The 16,036-nt window shown below is 37.0% G+C and overlaps 1 protein-coding gene across 1 annotated transcript in view; it reads left to right on the top strand.

The window, feature by feature from the left end:
- The window catches only part of LOC108708410 (sodium/hydrogen exchanger 2), a 36,257-nt gene extending 30,900 nt beyond the window's left edge, over nucleotides 1-5,357 (top strand). Inside the window, exons 8-12 of the mRNA XM_018247081.2 lie at nucleotides 627-785; nucleotides 1,210-1,306; nucleotides 1,920-2,051; nucleotides 3,495-3,585; nucleotides 4,522-5,357. Coding sequence (XP_018102570.1) covers nucleotides 627-785; nucleotides 1,210-1,306; nucleotides 1,920-2,051; nucleotides 3,495-3,585; nucleotides 4,522-4,868 — 826 coding nt within the window. The 3' untranslated portion in view covers nucleotides 4,869-5,357. The remainder of the gene's footprint in view (nucleotides 1-626; nucleotides 786-1,209; nucleotides 1,307-1,919; nucleotides 2,052-3,494; nucleotides 3,586-4,521) is intronic.
- The last annotated feature ends 10,679 nt before the right edge of the window (nucleotides 5,358-16,036 follow it).

The following is a 16,036-nucleotide window of genomic DNA, read 5'->3' as shown; positions in this document are numbered from 1 at the left end:
CTGGAGGCCATAAAAAAAGCTGTGTCCTTCAGTTGGACAGCCCTTTTCTACAAGTTATATGTCACTCTTTCATGTGTATAATACAGTATTACCAGCTTGCACACCCTGGCTCTACGTGAAGTGAATGCCCGGTGCCCGATGAAGAAGGCTTCAGTAACCTCCAAATTCCTTAGTATAAATAATTTCACTGGCACTCAGGTTAAATACAAACAGGGACAAGCCCTTGCTGCTTTTATTTGCGAAGGTGCAACATTTCAGGGTATTTGTGAAACGTTGCACCTTCGCAAATAAACGCAGCAAGGGCTTGTCCCTATTTGGATTTTACCTAAGTGCCAGTGAAATTATTTGTACTTACGCTTTCATATGTAGACATACCACTACTGATTTTCTATTTACCTTATTGCAAATATGGCATAGCCTTTTATATTTACTGCCCTGTTATTTGGCTCATTCAACCATGTATCAGCAATCTCAGTTACATCAAACTGCACATCATACTGCAGCATACTTTTCAATTTTACTATTCCTTTAGTGAACATATATTTTATTCTGCCGCCAGTTTTAGTTAAGATCCTGGCTCCTCACTAATTTAACAATGACAGTGTGTTATATCCTGTGTTTTCCAGGTTTAAAAGATTTGATGAAAAATTTCTCCGCAAATTGCTGATTAAAGAGAATGAGCCAACATCAAGCATTGTCTCCTTGTATAAAAAACTGGAAATCAAGCAAGCTATTGAGATGGCAGAAACAGGCTTAAGTAGAGACCCATCTTTGTCTTCTTTATCGTAAGTATGACTAGAGTTGGCATATGTTATAAATTCAGATTGTTATGCCTTTGTGTAGGAAATAGTCATCAAGTGGCATACTTTAAAGATGACTAGGTTATTGGAGACTCTGGTATTCTCACCAAACATCATAGCTGTCAAGTAAATTGGCATACTTCCAGGACCCAAAATGAAGCTGGTGTACTGGTGTGCTGAACTGGGGACAAAGCTATTGGAAGGAGTTCAAGGAAAAGCTTAAAATGTTTCTGTTCTTAGTTTGAAAATGGACATTTATTGATCCAGGAGGAAGCTGTGCTTTGGTCTCCGCTTTAACTAAGGAATAAATATACCTTTAATCGACATTGGCATAATATATTCTTAATACAGCTACTTATTTTCCCGCATTAAGACTGACAGCTGCTTTCCTTCTTTTACTATATATCAGCACATATGAAAAACAAAAAGTGAAACCGCTTTCTCCCATTGAGGTAAATGATATGCGAGACATGCTAACAAAGAACCTTTACCAGATACGTCAGCGGGTAAGGATGTTCTCAAATTTCAAGTTTCATGCAGTACTTTATATACTTGTTTTTGCAGTGATTTGAGAGATATAATTAACCAGAAAAATAGACTTATTTAAAGAAAAAAAGCGTATAGATTTGAAAACAAAGATGGCACTGAATGCCTAGCTTCTGTACACCTTGGCTTTCTCTGACTTTACAAAATCAAAGCAAGTCCGCTCACATTTACATAAATACAAGAGGGTGGTGTAAACTGTGAGTGTATGTAACATTTTACATTTTAATTGCAAAGTGAGAACTTTTTAAGCAACAGTTCAACCAAGTCCAATGCATAAAACCAAATATGTATATTTACAGAAAGCAGATACAGTATTTTGGAAAGATGAGAATCACCCTGACATTTTGACACAAGCCAGTATCAAGCTATTTCCCAGCTCTGAGTGCTCTTCATTTATTATGATGTTTTCCCTTTGTTTCTGACCAAGCCAGGTTTTGTAAACAGGGGGCTTAGTTCCATGTTTAGTATTTTGTTTTGTACCTAGCTTTTAAACGAAGACAGTTATTCCATGGTAAATTGCACACCTAGTTGTTGGTCTGACCATACACCATCCTATCTACCCTCTTGTTTCAGACATTGTCCTACAACAGACACAACCTTGCAGGAGGGACCAGTGAAAAACAGGCAAAAGAAATTTTGATTCGTCGTCGGCACAGCATGAGAGAAAGTCTGAAGAAAAGCAGCCTTAATTCAAGGAATAGACCGGTACACAAAATATAGCATTATTTCTTGTTATGGTGCTATATATCTACTGAATAAAACAAAAAGTTTATTTTGGAAACCATTAACAATCTCAATGACAGTAATTAATTTAGGATTTAAAAGCCATATCTACTTTTTATGCTCTGGTATAGGTCACATGGGCATCTCCAAAATTAAAGGAGAACTAAACCTGTGGTGCTGTTATGATTTTAAGGTGAAATTGAATTACATTGCAAATAAATAATTCCACCATTTAAAATTGTATTCTTGAACCAATACATTTTTTTTAACTAATTTGGTGAGCAGACAGCCATCTCAGGTCATTGTGCCTGGTCATGTGCTTTTAGAAAGAGCCAGCACTTCACAATGGAACTGATTTCAAGCTATTGTTTCTCCTACGCAATGTAACTGGAGGAGACACAGTCAGGCATGGGTGTTTTACTATTGAGTGCTATACTCATAAGAACATGGGAGCATTTTTAGCAATGCAGGTGTCAGGGAGCTGTTATCTAGTTACCTTCCCATTGTTCTGCTGTTGGGCTGCTGGGGTGAAGGTAGGGGATAGCACTCCAACTTATAGTACAGCAGAGAGTTTATCAGAGTGTAGTCACATGACTGAGAGCACCTGGGAAACTAGCAACATATCTCAAAATTTCAAAATTAAATATTAAAAAATGTTGCTCTTTTGAAAAATGTATTTCAATGGAGGATTCTGCTGGAGAAGCACTATTAACTAGCGCATTTTGTAAAAAAAAACAAATTTTCTTATAACAGTATCCCTTTAACAACATTTAGTCCACATGCTGGACATTATGTATTGGGTTTCTACACCAGTCCAAAGCAATCATAACTCTTTAGCAGTGAAGATCTGTGCCTCCAAAGATGCCCCCGGTAGCTCCATATCCTCTGTGCTGCTGTCAGTTACTTGAGCTGTCACTAACATGCCTAACAAAATCCAAGATGAGGAAAAAGATGCACAAAGGCCTGGATCATTACTGTTCTAAAGATGCTGAACCTTTAGGCTGGTGCATTAACTTCAGCATATAAAAACAAGATTTCTAGCCATATTTGTTTTAAGTAGTACTCCTTAAATTTTGTTTTTTATTTTGTTATGGTGTAACTTGCAACTTATGTTGATACCAACATAACATTTTGTAATGAGATGCCATGTGGTTTACAGCTCAGTTCTTGGTTACAGATGAGATCTAGGATGGTACATTTTTTTGATGAATTTGAAATTATTTAGATTTTCTTGTTTGAAATCTACACAAGGCTTATAAAATAAAGTGGCAGCTTGTTAAAATGATGATTGTTTTAAGTAAGCATGTATGCTGGGTTTACTTTGTAAAGTTAGCTGTAGATTATTTAATATTTTCAGAAGATCAACTTGTTTGGCCATTAATCTAAAACATATATGCAATGTTTTTATAAACTGTTGTTATTTAGGCTACTGTTCACCAAGCACGATATTTATCACTCCCTGGGCATACAAAGCTATTCGAAGGTCCAACAAGAAAGAAAACAACTTCCTTCACAGGTTTGTAGCTAAAAATTAAGTGCTGTTGTATAACTGAGATGAGAAGCAGCCATGACCTTTGGTGGCAGTCATAGATTTGCTGTTTCTATAGAAGCATTTGCAAATAAGGGAACAGCGCCTGCCTAAACATAAAATCCCTGTGATCAAGATCATCGATAAATTTGGCAAAGCTGAATGGTATCATTAGGAATTAATATATATATATATAATATAATCGAAATGCATACATTGGACTTTGGGCATTTAAGTTAAGTACTCTAAAATATTTACAATGTATAATTAGTCAAATCAATTCTGTAATTCCCAGCTGCAAAAAAACGGAGGGTGGAAATATATGTAGACTGTAAAATTGGGAATAGAATGAAAGGACAACTGCTAAAGACTGCCAAAAGGGACTGTGTATGTGTGAGGTATAAAAATGTGCATACACTGTATGAGCATAGAGAGTACTCAGCAATGCTATTTCTCCATCACTAAGGGTCAGGCATAGTGCTAACTGCACATAAATTCTGAACCCGTTTCCGATATATTTTATTGCTGCTACGTCACGTCCACTTCTGGCTTATTAAATAGCATCATCTGTATATTATTATATACAGATGATATATATATATATATATATATATTATTGGTTGCCAAGGTAATTGGGAGCCTAGCAACTAGATAGCAGCTGAAATTCCAGACTGGAGAGCTGCCGAATAAAACATGAAATAATTAAAAAATAATAATACTGTAGATAATAATAATATAAAATGAAGTCCAGTTGCTAATTGTCTCTGAATAGCACTCTCCTCATCATACTAAAAGTTAACTCTAAGGTGAACAACCCCTTTAAAACATGAAGAAATATTGTTAGAGAGATGAAGATGTCAGTAAAACTGATTACAGTTTTAGATTTGTTCTCTCAACATGTTTTATTTTTTTTCCCATGTGCAGTTGGAGATAGTGACTCAGATTCCAGCTATTCCACCCAGTTAAATTTCCATCCCAGAGCTGGAGACATTTTAAGGGAACAAAGACAAAAGCGGCAGCCATACAGCAGCTTTGAGTGGAAAAATGAGGGAGAGGGGACAGATAATGTGCAGGGCAGAGCACAAATACCGAGAGGACCTCAGGAACCACTGTTACCCAGAACTCGGTTTGGAACATTGAGTGAAGACAATGCAAAAGATGAAGAGGATATTTTCCCTATACCACCACCGCGCACTAGACGGTCCTCTGAACCTGAGAACTGGAAAAAGAAGTACAGAGAATTTAAACCTCCCCCCAGGGCACCCAGATAAACACCAAAAAATTATATTTCCAATAAACTCTTCCTATAGTATAGCTTTATTATACATATATGTATATCCAGTGCTTACTAAAATTAAAGCAGACAGTTTATAAGGCATGTCCTGCACTACTAATCAGGACTATTGTGAAGGATTTGAATTTGTAGAAACATGTTGAATTATCATCAACTTAAATTTCTAATCTGCAGTATGTGCTACTGCATCTTTTGTGCAACTCCCTGAACCCTTTGGCGCAAGGGGATTGGCGTGAATGGCAGTTTTTAAACAGTCTGATGTCTTTTGTTTATTTGGCAAAACTATTAAGTAGTAATACAATTTTCTGCAGTACTTATAACACTTTTTTAGATTATGCACTTTTTGTTGCATTTTATTTATAGAAAGTACTAAACATGTATTTTAAAGGGGAACACCACACAAACATAACTTGAGCTTTTTGAAGCAACTTTGCAATATACATCAATTAAAAAATATGCAGACTTTTCATGATTTTTAATGGTTTGGAACAGTTCCATAAGCCTAGCCCCCTGCTCTCCTGCTGATCTCTTTGACTACTTTGCTGAGCTGGCTGACTACTGTTAATTTGTATCAGCAGCCATCTGTCCTCAGCCTGCATCCTCCAAACCCCATAATTCTCTGCACACGTGACTTCAATAAGGAACAGAACATTGTACATTGAACAGTGCAATGCATTGTGGGGTATGTAGTTCCTGAATGCTGTCTGTAGTCTGTGGAGAAGTTGTTACAATTTGTAACATCATTGTTTAGTCCCTCCTTCCCTGCCAGGATTTCAAATGATGCAGAAAGAGAAGAACTGTTAAACATCTGGATTTCAGCATAGAAAATGGCATTTATTCATACTTTTTGAAGAAGCAGGTAACTGTGATGGGTATATTAGGGGTTTCTGTGTTATGTGAGCCTCTTTATCAGTTTTTTTTTTGGAAACCGGAGTTCCCCTTTAATCGAGTTTAGTAAATAACCCCCTAAATGTGTCTTGATAGACATTTACTACCTATAAATAAATAGCTATATGACTTTCATTTGAGAAGTCAAGCCTGATGCTAAGCGGGATTATCTTCAAGGTTATGTATTTTTTTTATTTACAATTACAACAACTCTACCAATTCACTCCTGATTTAGAAACTGGTGTCAGAACTGTTTTGCTTCAACACTTTTTTAGTGAACTAATACTAAAAGTTGTACTACATGTATCTCAGTCATGGAAATGCCAAAGGACATTGAGGTGAATGACACAGACAACTTTTGATACTTGAAAAATGTGGGCATTGTACTGGAATAGAACATTTAACTTGTGCTGTAAGTTCAGATAGAGTGCTGCTGACTGGAGTATGAATGGACTTAGTATCCTATTAAAATCAACAAGCTTTTGGAAATCTATGCCAATGCGTGTGTGTGCCAGCAGTGACAATAAATAGTGCTGTATCTGTAACAAAAAATATCCAAATGTACACATTGCAATGCTTATATACTGTACATAGGGTATACAAGAAGTAAAGTATTTGTAAAGAATTTTTAGACTCGGTCTTATGAAAAAAAAAGTTTTTATCTAAACAAATAAAGTGTTTACCTACCTGATTTCAATGTGTTTTTCATATGTGTAATTGTATGGACAATGATGAAGCAGTGAAGATCTATATATGCTGCAGTTTTCATATGGATGTTACAGGCTGAAAGAAATGACAGAAGTATTCATAGTGCAAGCTCCATGGGGGCAGGAGTAATGTGGATGATGTTTAATCTCTGTAAAGCCAGTTCTAAGATACAGAGAAAGATTATTTTTAATGAGCCAGATACTACCTCTGGTTTGCCAGTGCTGCTGTAATACAATTAACATTTTATAAAAGAGCAGGAGAACTTTAAGCTGCATGTATAAGCATTTATTGCACAATATTCCTGCAATAAACAAAATATAATGGCATAATACATGTTGTGCTCTCCAGGTAACCTTTTCTTTATATTAGGAACTTTGCGCAGTATTCCTTATACTTGTGGAAAAGGACAAGTTTGTATCTTCTTAAAGTGGACCTGTCACCCAGACACAAAAATCTGTATAATAAAAAGTCTTTTTCAAATTAAAAATGAAATCCAATTTCTATATTTTATTAAAGCATTCATAGCTGTTGTAAACTTATTTAAAAATCTCAGCTGTCATTCAAATATTGTCTGCCCCTCCTCTATGCCTTAGGCATAGAGACGGGGGAGACAATTACTTTCACTTTACATTCAGCACTTACTAGATATTACTACTCTCCCCACAGTTCCCCCAGTTCTCTTAACCATTTAATTGAGTAACCAGTGCATGGGAATGGACATCGGGTCTCCCATTCTGGTGCACAAACAAGATTCTGAGATGATGCAAGGCTTGCCTTAATAACAGTGTCCACAAAATGGCTGCTGCCTGCTTGCTATAATTATTAATTCCCAGACTGAAGGAAACAAGATTCAAATAATTTATATAGTGTAATTAAAGTTCATTTTGCTTGACTAATGTGATAAAATACGATTTTGAATATTTTTTTTAATACATTTTATGAGCTATTTCTGGTAATGAACATTTTGGTATATGCAGTCTTTGTTGTTCAGTCCCATGTCTTATTTCCAATCTGGGTTCTCATCCTTATTTCAAATGGTAATGGAATGGTTAGTCTGATGGTGAGTCCAAAGGCTCCAGTAAAGGGAGGTGGCAATCCAGTGAGAATAAAGGCCATTTGTTAGGCCAACACGCAGGATTCACCACCTAACGTATCCGTATTGGCACTCGCAAGGATTAATCATGCACCTCAGCCTGTTGGTGCACTTTGGATAGTAGAGCTGGCAAGTTTCTTGACTTGCAAAGTTACTTAGGTTGTCGGTGGACGGTTAGATCCACTACATTCTTTTAAGGGGCTTATTTACTAAAACTTGAATGAATCTCACTTTTTATTGAAACAAAGTTGACCAAACACCCTTCCATGAACTAAACAAATTTATCAATAATTTTTCTCGAAAAAATCGGAGCAACAAATCAGTGCAACAAAATCTAGCATCAATTTGTGTACGAGTGACACTTCGAAAACTCGACTTTATCCAGCGCAGATCACGATGTCAAGAATCAACTTCAGGGACATCTGCCATTGACTTCTACATGACCATGACAGGTTTGAGATGGAGTATTTTTAGATTGGGATTTTAAGCAGCTTCGGGGTATGAAGTTTTGAGGGGTTTATTTCCACGAAAAATTCAAGTTTTCCCCCTATAAATCTCGACCAAAAAAATCGAAGTTTAATAAATGGGTCCCTTAAAGTAGTCTTTCATAAATCACCACAGGTACAGCATTTATAAATACTGTATGTGTTCCTTGTATATTTTATCCAAACAATAAGTTAGCAAATCTAGGAGTATCATGCACAGATTTCGGGTAAAGTAATCAATAAAAACAAGAAAAGTAGGAAACGCTGTGCATTTCAAAACCTACAAACACCTTGTACTTAGCAAGTTCTTTTCACAGATTTCTAAACATAGGATAAGCTACATTTGGTGTTTTCTTGCAGGAAGGCATGTGGTTCCCTAACAGACAGACTATTTCAGGCTATATACCTTGCTAATGACAAGACTAGGAAATTAATGCACACAGATTTATTCAATTCAATCAGAATTCAATAACAAAAGTGTAATAAAATGAAAATATTTTAATATTATGAAGTAGATTAATGCCCTTACACCTCCAAATGCCCATAATAAACACAAAAATTATATAGTTAATAATTATATTAATGTGAAAAATAATGGTTTGTATAAATTAAATAAAGTAGACTAGACTTCCCCTAAAATCATCACAGCATGCCTTAAAGATATACTGTCATGGGAAAAAAAATAATTCAAAACACATCAGTTAATAGTGCTGCTCCAGTAGAAATCTGCACTGAAATCCATTGAAATCCACTGAAATCCATTTCTCAAAAGAGCAAACAGATTTTTTTATATTCAATTTTGAAATCTGACATGGGGCTAGACATTTTGTCAATTTCCCAGCTTCCTATTGTTCTTTTGTTTGGCTGCTGAGGGGAGTGATGTCACTCCAACTTGCAGTACAGCAGTAAAGAGTGATTGAAGTTTATCAGAGCACAAGTCACATGACTTGGGGCAGCTGGGAAATTGACAATATGTCTAGCCCTATGTCAGATTTCAAAATTGAATATAAAAAAATCTGTTTGCTCTTTTGAGAAATGGATTCAGTGCAGAATTCTGCTGGAGCAGCACTATTAACTGATTCATTTTGAAAAATTTTTTTTCCCCATGACAGTATCGCTTTAAGAATTTGCCTAAATGGTAAAAGCTCTGTCCTATAAAACTAACCCTAGATATGGCCACATAACAAGTAACTTTAATTTGCTACTCCCTTTGTTTTTGTTCCTTACAATAAGCTTTACTACTGTAAGCCAACATAAACCATTTTTTCTTAAACCTTTATGCAAAGATAAAAAATGGAATAGAGCACCCTGTTGAACTCAGTGATGTAGCAGTACATGTCTATTATTATCAGTGGCTCATCTGCCAATTTTAACTTGCTGTTGGCTAAATGTCACTTGCTTCATGTGATCACATTTCAGTTGGAAATTAAGATACTGCCTTCTTATATTTATGCATGACAAAGTGACTTGCATGTATAAATAGAATTACAGTTTTTTTTTATTTTTATTACGACACAATTAGAAGTACCATGTTAAAATGAAAATGGGCTGGCTAATGATTATGCTAAATGACAAAGCAAAAAACGGAGATGTATTCATATCTTTTGTATATAAGCACAAGAATCATGTATCAACATACGCATGATGGTACAGGTATGGGATCCGTTAACCAGAAATCCATTATCTAGAAAGCTCTGAATTACAGAAAGGTTGTCTTCCATAGACTTGATTCCTTCTCTGTAATAATAAAATGGTATCTTGTACTTGAAACTAAGATATAATTAGTGGTGGGCGAATTTGTCCTGTGTCGCTGGAAAATTCACGAATTTCCTGCAAAATTGGCAAATCGGCAAAAAATTATGGAAACGCGACAATTCAGCATTCGCATTAAAGTCTATACCGTGTGTTTGATTTTAGCCGGCATCAGAATTGTTGCCTGCGTCAAAAACTTTGATCATGGCAAATTTTCGCCTGCGAATTTTTGTGACAAATTCACAAATTTATTTGCCATCTGCAAAACATGGAAATTCGCAGCGAATACGTACCTGCCGAATAAATTCGCCCATTAATAGATATAATTAATCTTTACTGGAAGTATATGTTTACATGATTTTCTAGCAGATTTAAGGTATGAAGATCCAAATTATGGAAAGATACTTATCTGGAAAACCCCAGGTCCTGTGCATTCTGAATAACAGGTTCCATACCTGTATATCTCTGTATCCCTAAAATAGCAGTTTGTGAGTGACAGGTACAAGGTTTCCAGCCCGAAACTGGTGGATGACAATCTCAATAATGGTTAAGGGTATAGAAGGCAAAATAAATTTTCCAGGACACAGGTCTTGTAGACACATTTTTTTTAAATAAAGCTTTAATATTTTGTAGATGGACATTATCTAAGAATCTTTGTTATTTGGTAAATTTTTAGATTTTCAATTGTTTTCCTATCCTTCTGCACTGTAAACTGGTTTTTAGATAATCCGATTACTAAAGAACAGACAGAAGAAATCTCTAAAAATAGAAAACGAATGTAAATTGCTCAGTGAAGCTTACTGAGCAAGTTTATCAGCTACATTTATGGGGTTTGACACCTTTTTACTGTTATTACTGTTGTTTTACTACCTTTTGAAAATAAAGCATAACTTATCCCAAGGGGAGATTTATCAAGATTTGAATTTGGAATGTTTTAACGAATCAAGGTTTCTTTTTTACAAACATTTACATGCCATCTAAAAGCTGCCGAGTTCATGTAGAAGTTCATGGGAGCTGTTTATAACAATTCTAATGCATTATTCGACTTTTCAAATATCAATTTTTTTATATTCCTTTTTTTAATAAATAAGCAAGGATTTTATTTATTTTTTTAATTAGAGAGTTGATTTGAAGAATAATAAACCTCTAACATTACACAATCTCGAATTCTGGTAAATAAACCCATTAATGTTAAATATCATAATATTAGAAGTCACTGTGGAGATTGTTTATTACATATTTATATGGGACATAGAAGGACTAAGTAACTAAAATGTCCTTATATTTAACGGTAAAAGGTACATTGGTCCTTAGTTCTTATAAGCTGACTCAGTGCTACGTACAAACTTGCAACCAAATTTGATTGTGCCAAACTGCCATACAAATGGCACTCATGTTTCCATTTGCAAATTGTGGTGTTTATACAAATGGCCTGTAGATGTCACTGTGCTCACAGATACTGTGCATTCTTCCTGGACAGCTTAAAAGTGAAAGTTACTGTTGTGTAATGGCTGCATGAGAGCCTGCTAATAAAGCACTGTTATATTCTACTCATCCTCGGCTACGCAAAATATAACAAATTTGCGACGAGGATGGGATATTATACGCGGCACAGTCGGGTTTCTACACCTCAATCCATTCTCCCGCAATAATAAAAAAGGAAAGCGACGGGGGCGGGGCTACATGTTGATGACCCGGGAGAGTTTCTGGAGTCGGTTCAGTAACAGGTCGTCCTTCTTTATCATCTCTTGGTACTGCCAGTTCTTGCTGTCGGGTCTGTTGGTCTCTACAATCTTGTTGACTTTGTCGATCTTGCAGTGTAACCGTCCCGCCGCTATAAACCTGGAGAACATATGAACTCAACTTCGACACCAAACGACTCGGCCATGTATCCCAGTGTTAGTGAGCGCTAGACTCGAGAAGTTGCCTGTATGCCTGGATCCGCATTTCCCTCACGTAGTAGCGATAGTGAGAGGCGAAGAGCCAGTCCTTCTTCAGTTCTTGTTCCACAGCAGCCAAGGACTGGGAGAAGACGGCGTAGCGACAAGGAAGGGGCCCTTTCAGGAAGACTTATGATAAGACTGTGGCCTAATAATGCACAGTCACAGGCAAAATATAGTGCTAAGGAAAGGGATTCACCTACACTGCAAAACCATTCACTAGTGATGGGCGAATTTGCGCCATTTCGATTCGCCGAAAAATTAGCGAAACGGCGCCCGTTTTTGACGCCGGCGCCTGTTTTTTCGGAAAAAAAAATTTTGCCGCAAATTTTCGAGGGCGTTTCGCAAATGTATTCGCTGGCGGCGAATCGCGCAAAATTGCCGCGAATTCAATAGGTCTGAAGAAAGTGAACTATAAGGCATACTGAGAGAGTCAGAAAACTACCTGCATGGACCAAGGACTTTGTGATGTGAAGAATGTATAATATTGTTTTAAAATGCATACTTAATTTTGCTGTTTATTATAGTTGTCCAAATGCTTTCCTACTATAGGGGGAATATGTGGTGTTTATACAAATGGCCTGTAGATGTCACTGTGCTCAGACATACTATGCATACTTCCTGGACAGCTTAAAAGTGAAAGTTACTGTTGTGTAATGGATGCCTGAGAGCCTGCTAATAAAGCACTGTTATACTACTCACTTATCCTCGGCTACCCAAAACATAACACAAATGCACCTGTTATTGTGACTAAGGCACAAGAATGAGAGTACAGAGAAGCAAGGCACCCCTGTATCTTAACCCTGTCACTTAACAAGCAGTAATACAGTACACTCTTTTGGCATGAGCCCCATGTGTTGACTATGACGATTTTCATTCATCCAGGTCAGGGTATATCTAATATAAGTAATTCTAAAACAACTGGACTTGCTGAGTAATTATTTCTTTGCAGCTTTCAAATGGGAGTCGCTCACACCAAACTATTCCAAACTACCTAGTAGCAATGCTTTCCCAAAATAGCGCTTTTGATGAATTACCTGAAAATTGTGTCAAAGCTTCCACTTTCTAGCATCTAGTCCTAATTACCAAGCACCAAAGCTTTTCTGAATTTAGCAGTTTCTATAAAAATGTATGAAAATTCTAAAAAATCACCTCAAAATTTTCAATTTACAAGTTTGTATCTTCCACACAGCATTAGGTACCAAGACAAAACATCCTAAATATAAATGCCAGGGGACCACTCAACAGTTTGATGCTCATTGTGCATAGAATTACCAAAGTACCTGTGCTTACATACCCCAAAATGAAGTTAGCGCATACAAATTGTCCTGGAGGTCACTTGAAAAATCAATACATTTACATTTTTGTGGGGTAAAAACAAAAAATAAGTTGACCTCTCAAAACCATATCTTTTTGGAAAGTACACATTCAGAGAAATTCAAAATGGGTAACCATGCCTTTTTACTCAAAACTACCTAGTAGCAATGCTTTCCCAAAATAGCGCTTTTGATGAATTACCTGAAAATTGTGTCAAAGCTTCCACTTTCTAGCATCTTATATCCCTCATAGCATTAGGTACAATGAGAAAACATTCTATATATGATTGCCAGGGGTCCACTGAACAGTTTGATGCCCATAGTGCATAGACTTACCAAATTATCTGGTGTTTAGAGACCCCAAAATTAAGTTGGCATTGACAGCGGTTTTCATACACTTTACCCTTTTGCAGACCTCACATGTGCATACCAACCCCTTCTCATATTTCCTGCACTGCTGCAGTAATTAGCTCTGCTGTGCACCTTCAAGGTACCTGAATAAAGGGGATAGATATCTGTCCTCCAGAACCCACCCCTGGAGTCCTGTACATTACGCACAGCTGAAAATTGCCAAATTGAGTGTTATGTGCATGTGTGCAAGTGTATAACTATGTGTGACTGCTCTGAATGTTAGTGTTTGTGTGTTTGTGTGTGTAGCATCACTTATTTGTGCAAGCAGGCAGGCTGGAGATTCAGCAGGACCGCTGCTGGAGGAAGTGCGCCATCAACGTGGATCTGGCCAGGGGGGTGATCCAGGGGGAGCAGGAAGTTTAGGCTGCAGCACACACGTAGATTCCACATGTCTACTGCTCTTTACAAGTGGCCCCTGGGTGATCACTCCCCAGGGGCCACTTGTTACCCCGCTCTGATTGTTACCTCGGGGCTGGAGAATGAGCAGAAAAGGAGCGAGCTGCTTAAAAAGCCGCTTCTCCACTCACCAGCCAGGAAGTGCTGCAGATTATAGAATCTACTATCTGTGGCACTTAAAGATGTACATTGTTAACGAACCAGTAGAAGAAATAAAGAGCATTAAGGGACACAAAAGTACACAACTTAGTGCTCATTCAGGCAGCATCTCTTCCCATGATCTGGCTGCTGTCTGCACATAACTTGTAGGAAGCTGGGGGGTGACGTATAAGATGAGTACGGTGCAAGGGGAGTGCTTTTGTGGCTCCCTCATCTCACCCCTTATGAATACTGCTCTGCTAAATGCAGGTAGTGTTGTTTTCTTTAAGCTTGTCACGAGTCTCAGTGCTTTGATTTTTGGAACATTGCATGTATTATGTTTCTCCCCAGCAACACTATTAAGGAGTTTATGTGTGCTTCTATATGGTTGTTAACTTACTTTTTTATATTAAAGTTTAAAGAGGTCTATGTTGTATTAAAATACTACTCCAGTAATTAAAATAATTCCTTTGTTAATTCATTTAATAAAGAGAATTATGCACATTTTATAAAGTGCCCACAAAAACGATTGAAATTTGTGTCAGTTCATTGTAGCTTGAATATGGTTAATACTGTTCAATTATGTCATGTGCTATTTCATTTGCTTGGTTTTTATTTACTCTGTGTGAATGCTTTATTTAACTCTCTCTGTAGATATCACTATACATTAGCGATGTGTTGAAACTGTTGAACTAAGGAGCATTCACCATGCAGGCTTAGACTACTCTATTTTCAGCCATTAATGTTTTTAAAATTATTATTCAGGACCTAATCCAGAATTAACTGTCATGTACAAAAACAAAATAACGTTAGTTGTATATATGTGTGACATACATAATGCAAGTCATTATTTGTTCAACTGCTCACTACTCATTGGGTTCCTCTTAGTAGTGTCCTGTCCGAAGTAGGCTCATCCAGCATACTGTGAGATAAATGGCTCATATATGCATGTGTTACATATAATTGAGACTTACAATTGATGTACAATAAAGTGTTACTTGTAGATCAAATTCTGCTCTAGAACAGATGCACTTAAAGTTCTCAGAAAACTCCAGTAATGGATCTTTAATATAACCAGCATAGTTTGCTTAGGCACCTCCTCATCTATGTTTAAACACTTCTGGAAAAACCCATGTGAGTTTCTGTTAATCAGAGGTAGTTTTGCACATTGATACACAATGTAATCACTGGCTATTATTTTGCTTCTCGCTTGATAGTATTTACCAGAATGTTGCTTATCTTGGTGGATTAGACTACACAAAGGACTTTGGAAATAGAAGAAGTATTTTATATGACGAGGACTGGCAGCATACTTCTTTCCTCTCACAATGCACATTTCCATATATATAGTCATATGATAAAGTTTGGGGACAGGTGCAGAAATTTGGGCAACCCAACCGAGATATTACATCAATACTTAGCTGAGCCTCCTTTTGCAAATGTAACTGCCTCTAGATGCCTCCTATAGCCTTTGATGAAATGGATTCTGGATGGCGGTATTTTTGACCATTCGTCCATACAAAATCTCTCCAGTTCAGTTAAATGCTGGCTGCCAAACATGGACACCCTGCATCAAAACATCCAATAGATTTCCGATGATATTCAAGTCGAGGGACTGTGACGGCCATTCCAGAATATTATACTTTTCCCTCTGCATAAATGCCTTTGTAGGTTTGTGTTTAGGGTCATTGTCTTGTTGGAATATCCAACCCCTGCGTAACAGGTGTTTTTCTTAGAATGCGGTGTTCCTCTTCCGCCATGCAAAGAGCTTTTTGTTATGGCCAAATAACTATATTTTTTTCTCATCAGTCAAATGACTGTTTGTGGCGTGAGTGCAGAAAGGGCTTCTTTCTCATCACCCTGTCATTCAGATGTTCTTTGTGCAAATTGCACTGAATTGTAGAATGATGTACAGATACACCATCTGCAGCAAGATGTTCTTGCAGGTCTTTGGAGGTGATCTTTGGGTTTTCTGTACATTCCCCCCTCCAGGGGGACAGGAGCAATGGGGATTGGCG

The sequence above is a fragment of the Xenopus laevis genome, chromosome 2L (genome assembly GCF_017654675.1).
Source record: "Xenopus laevis strain J_2021 chromosome 2L, Xenopus_laevis_v10.1, whole genome shotgun sequence".
NCBI lineage: Eukaryota > Metazoa > Chordata > Amphibia > Anura > Pipidae > Xenopus > Xenopus laevis.
This window is presented reverse-complemented; position numbering and strand designations above follow the sequence as displayed.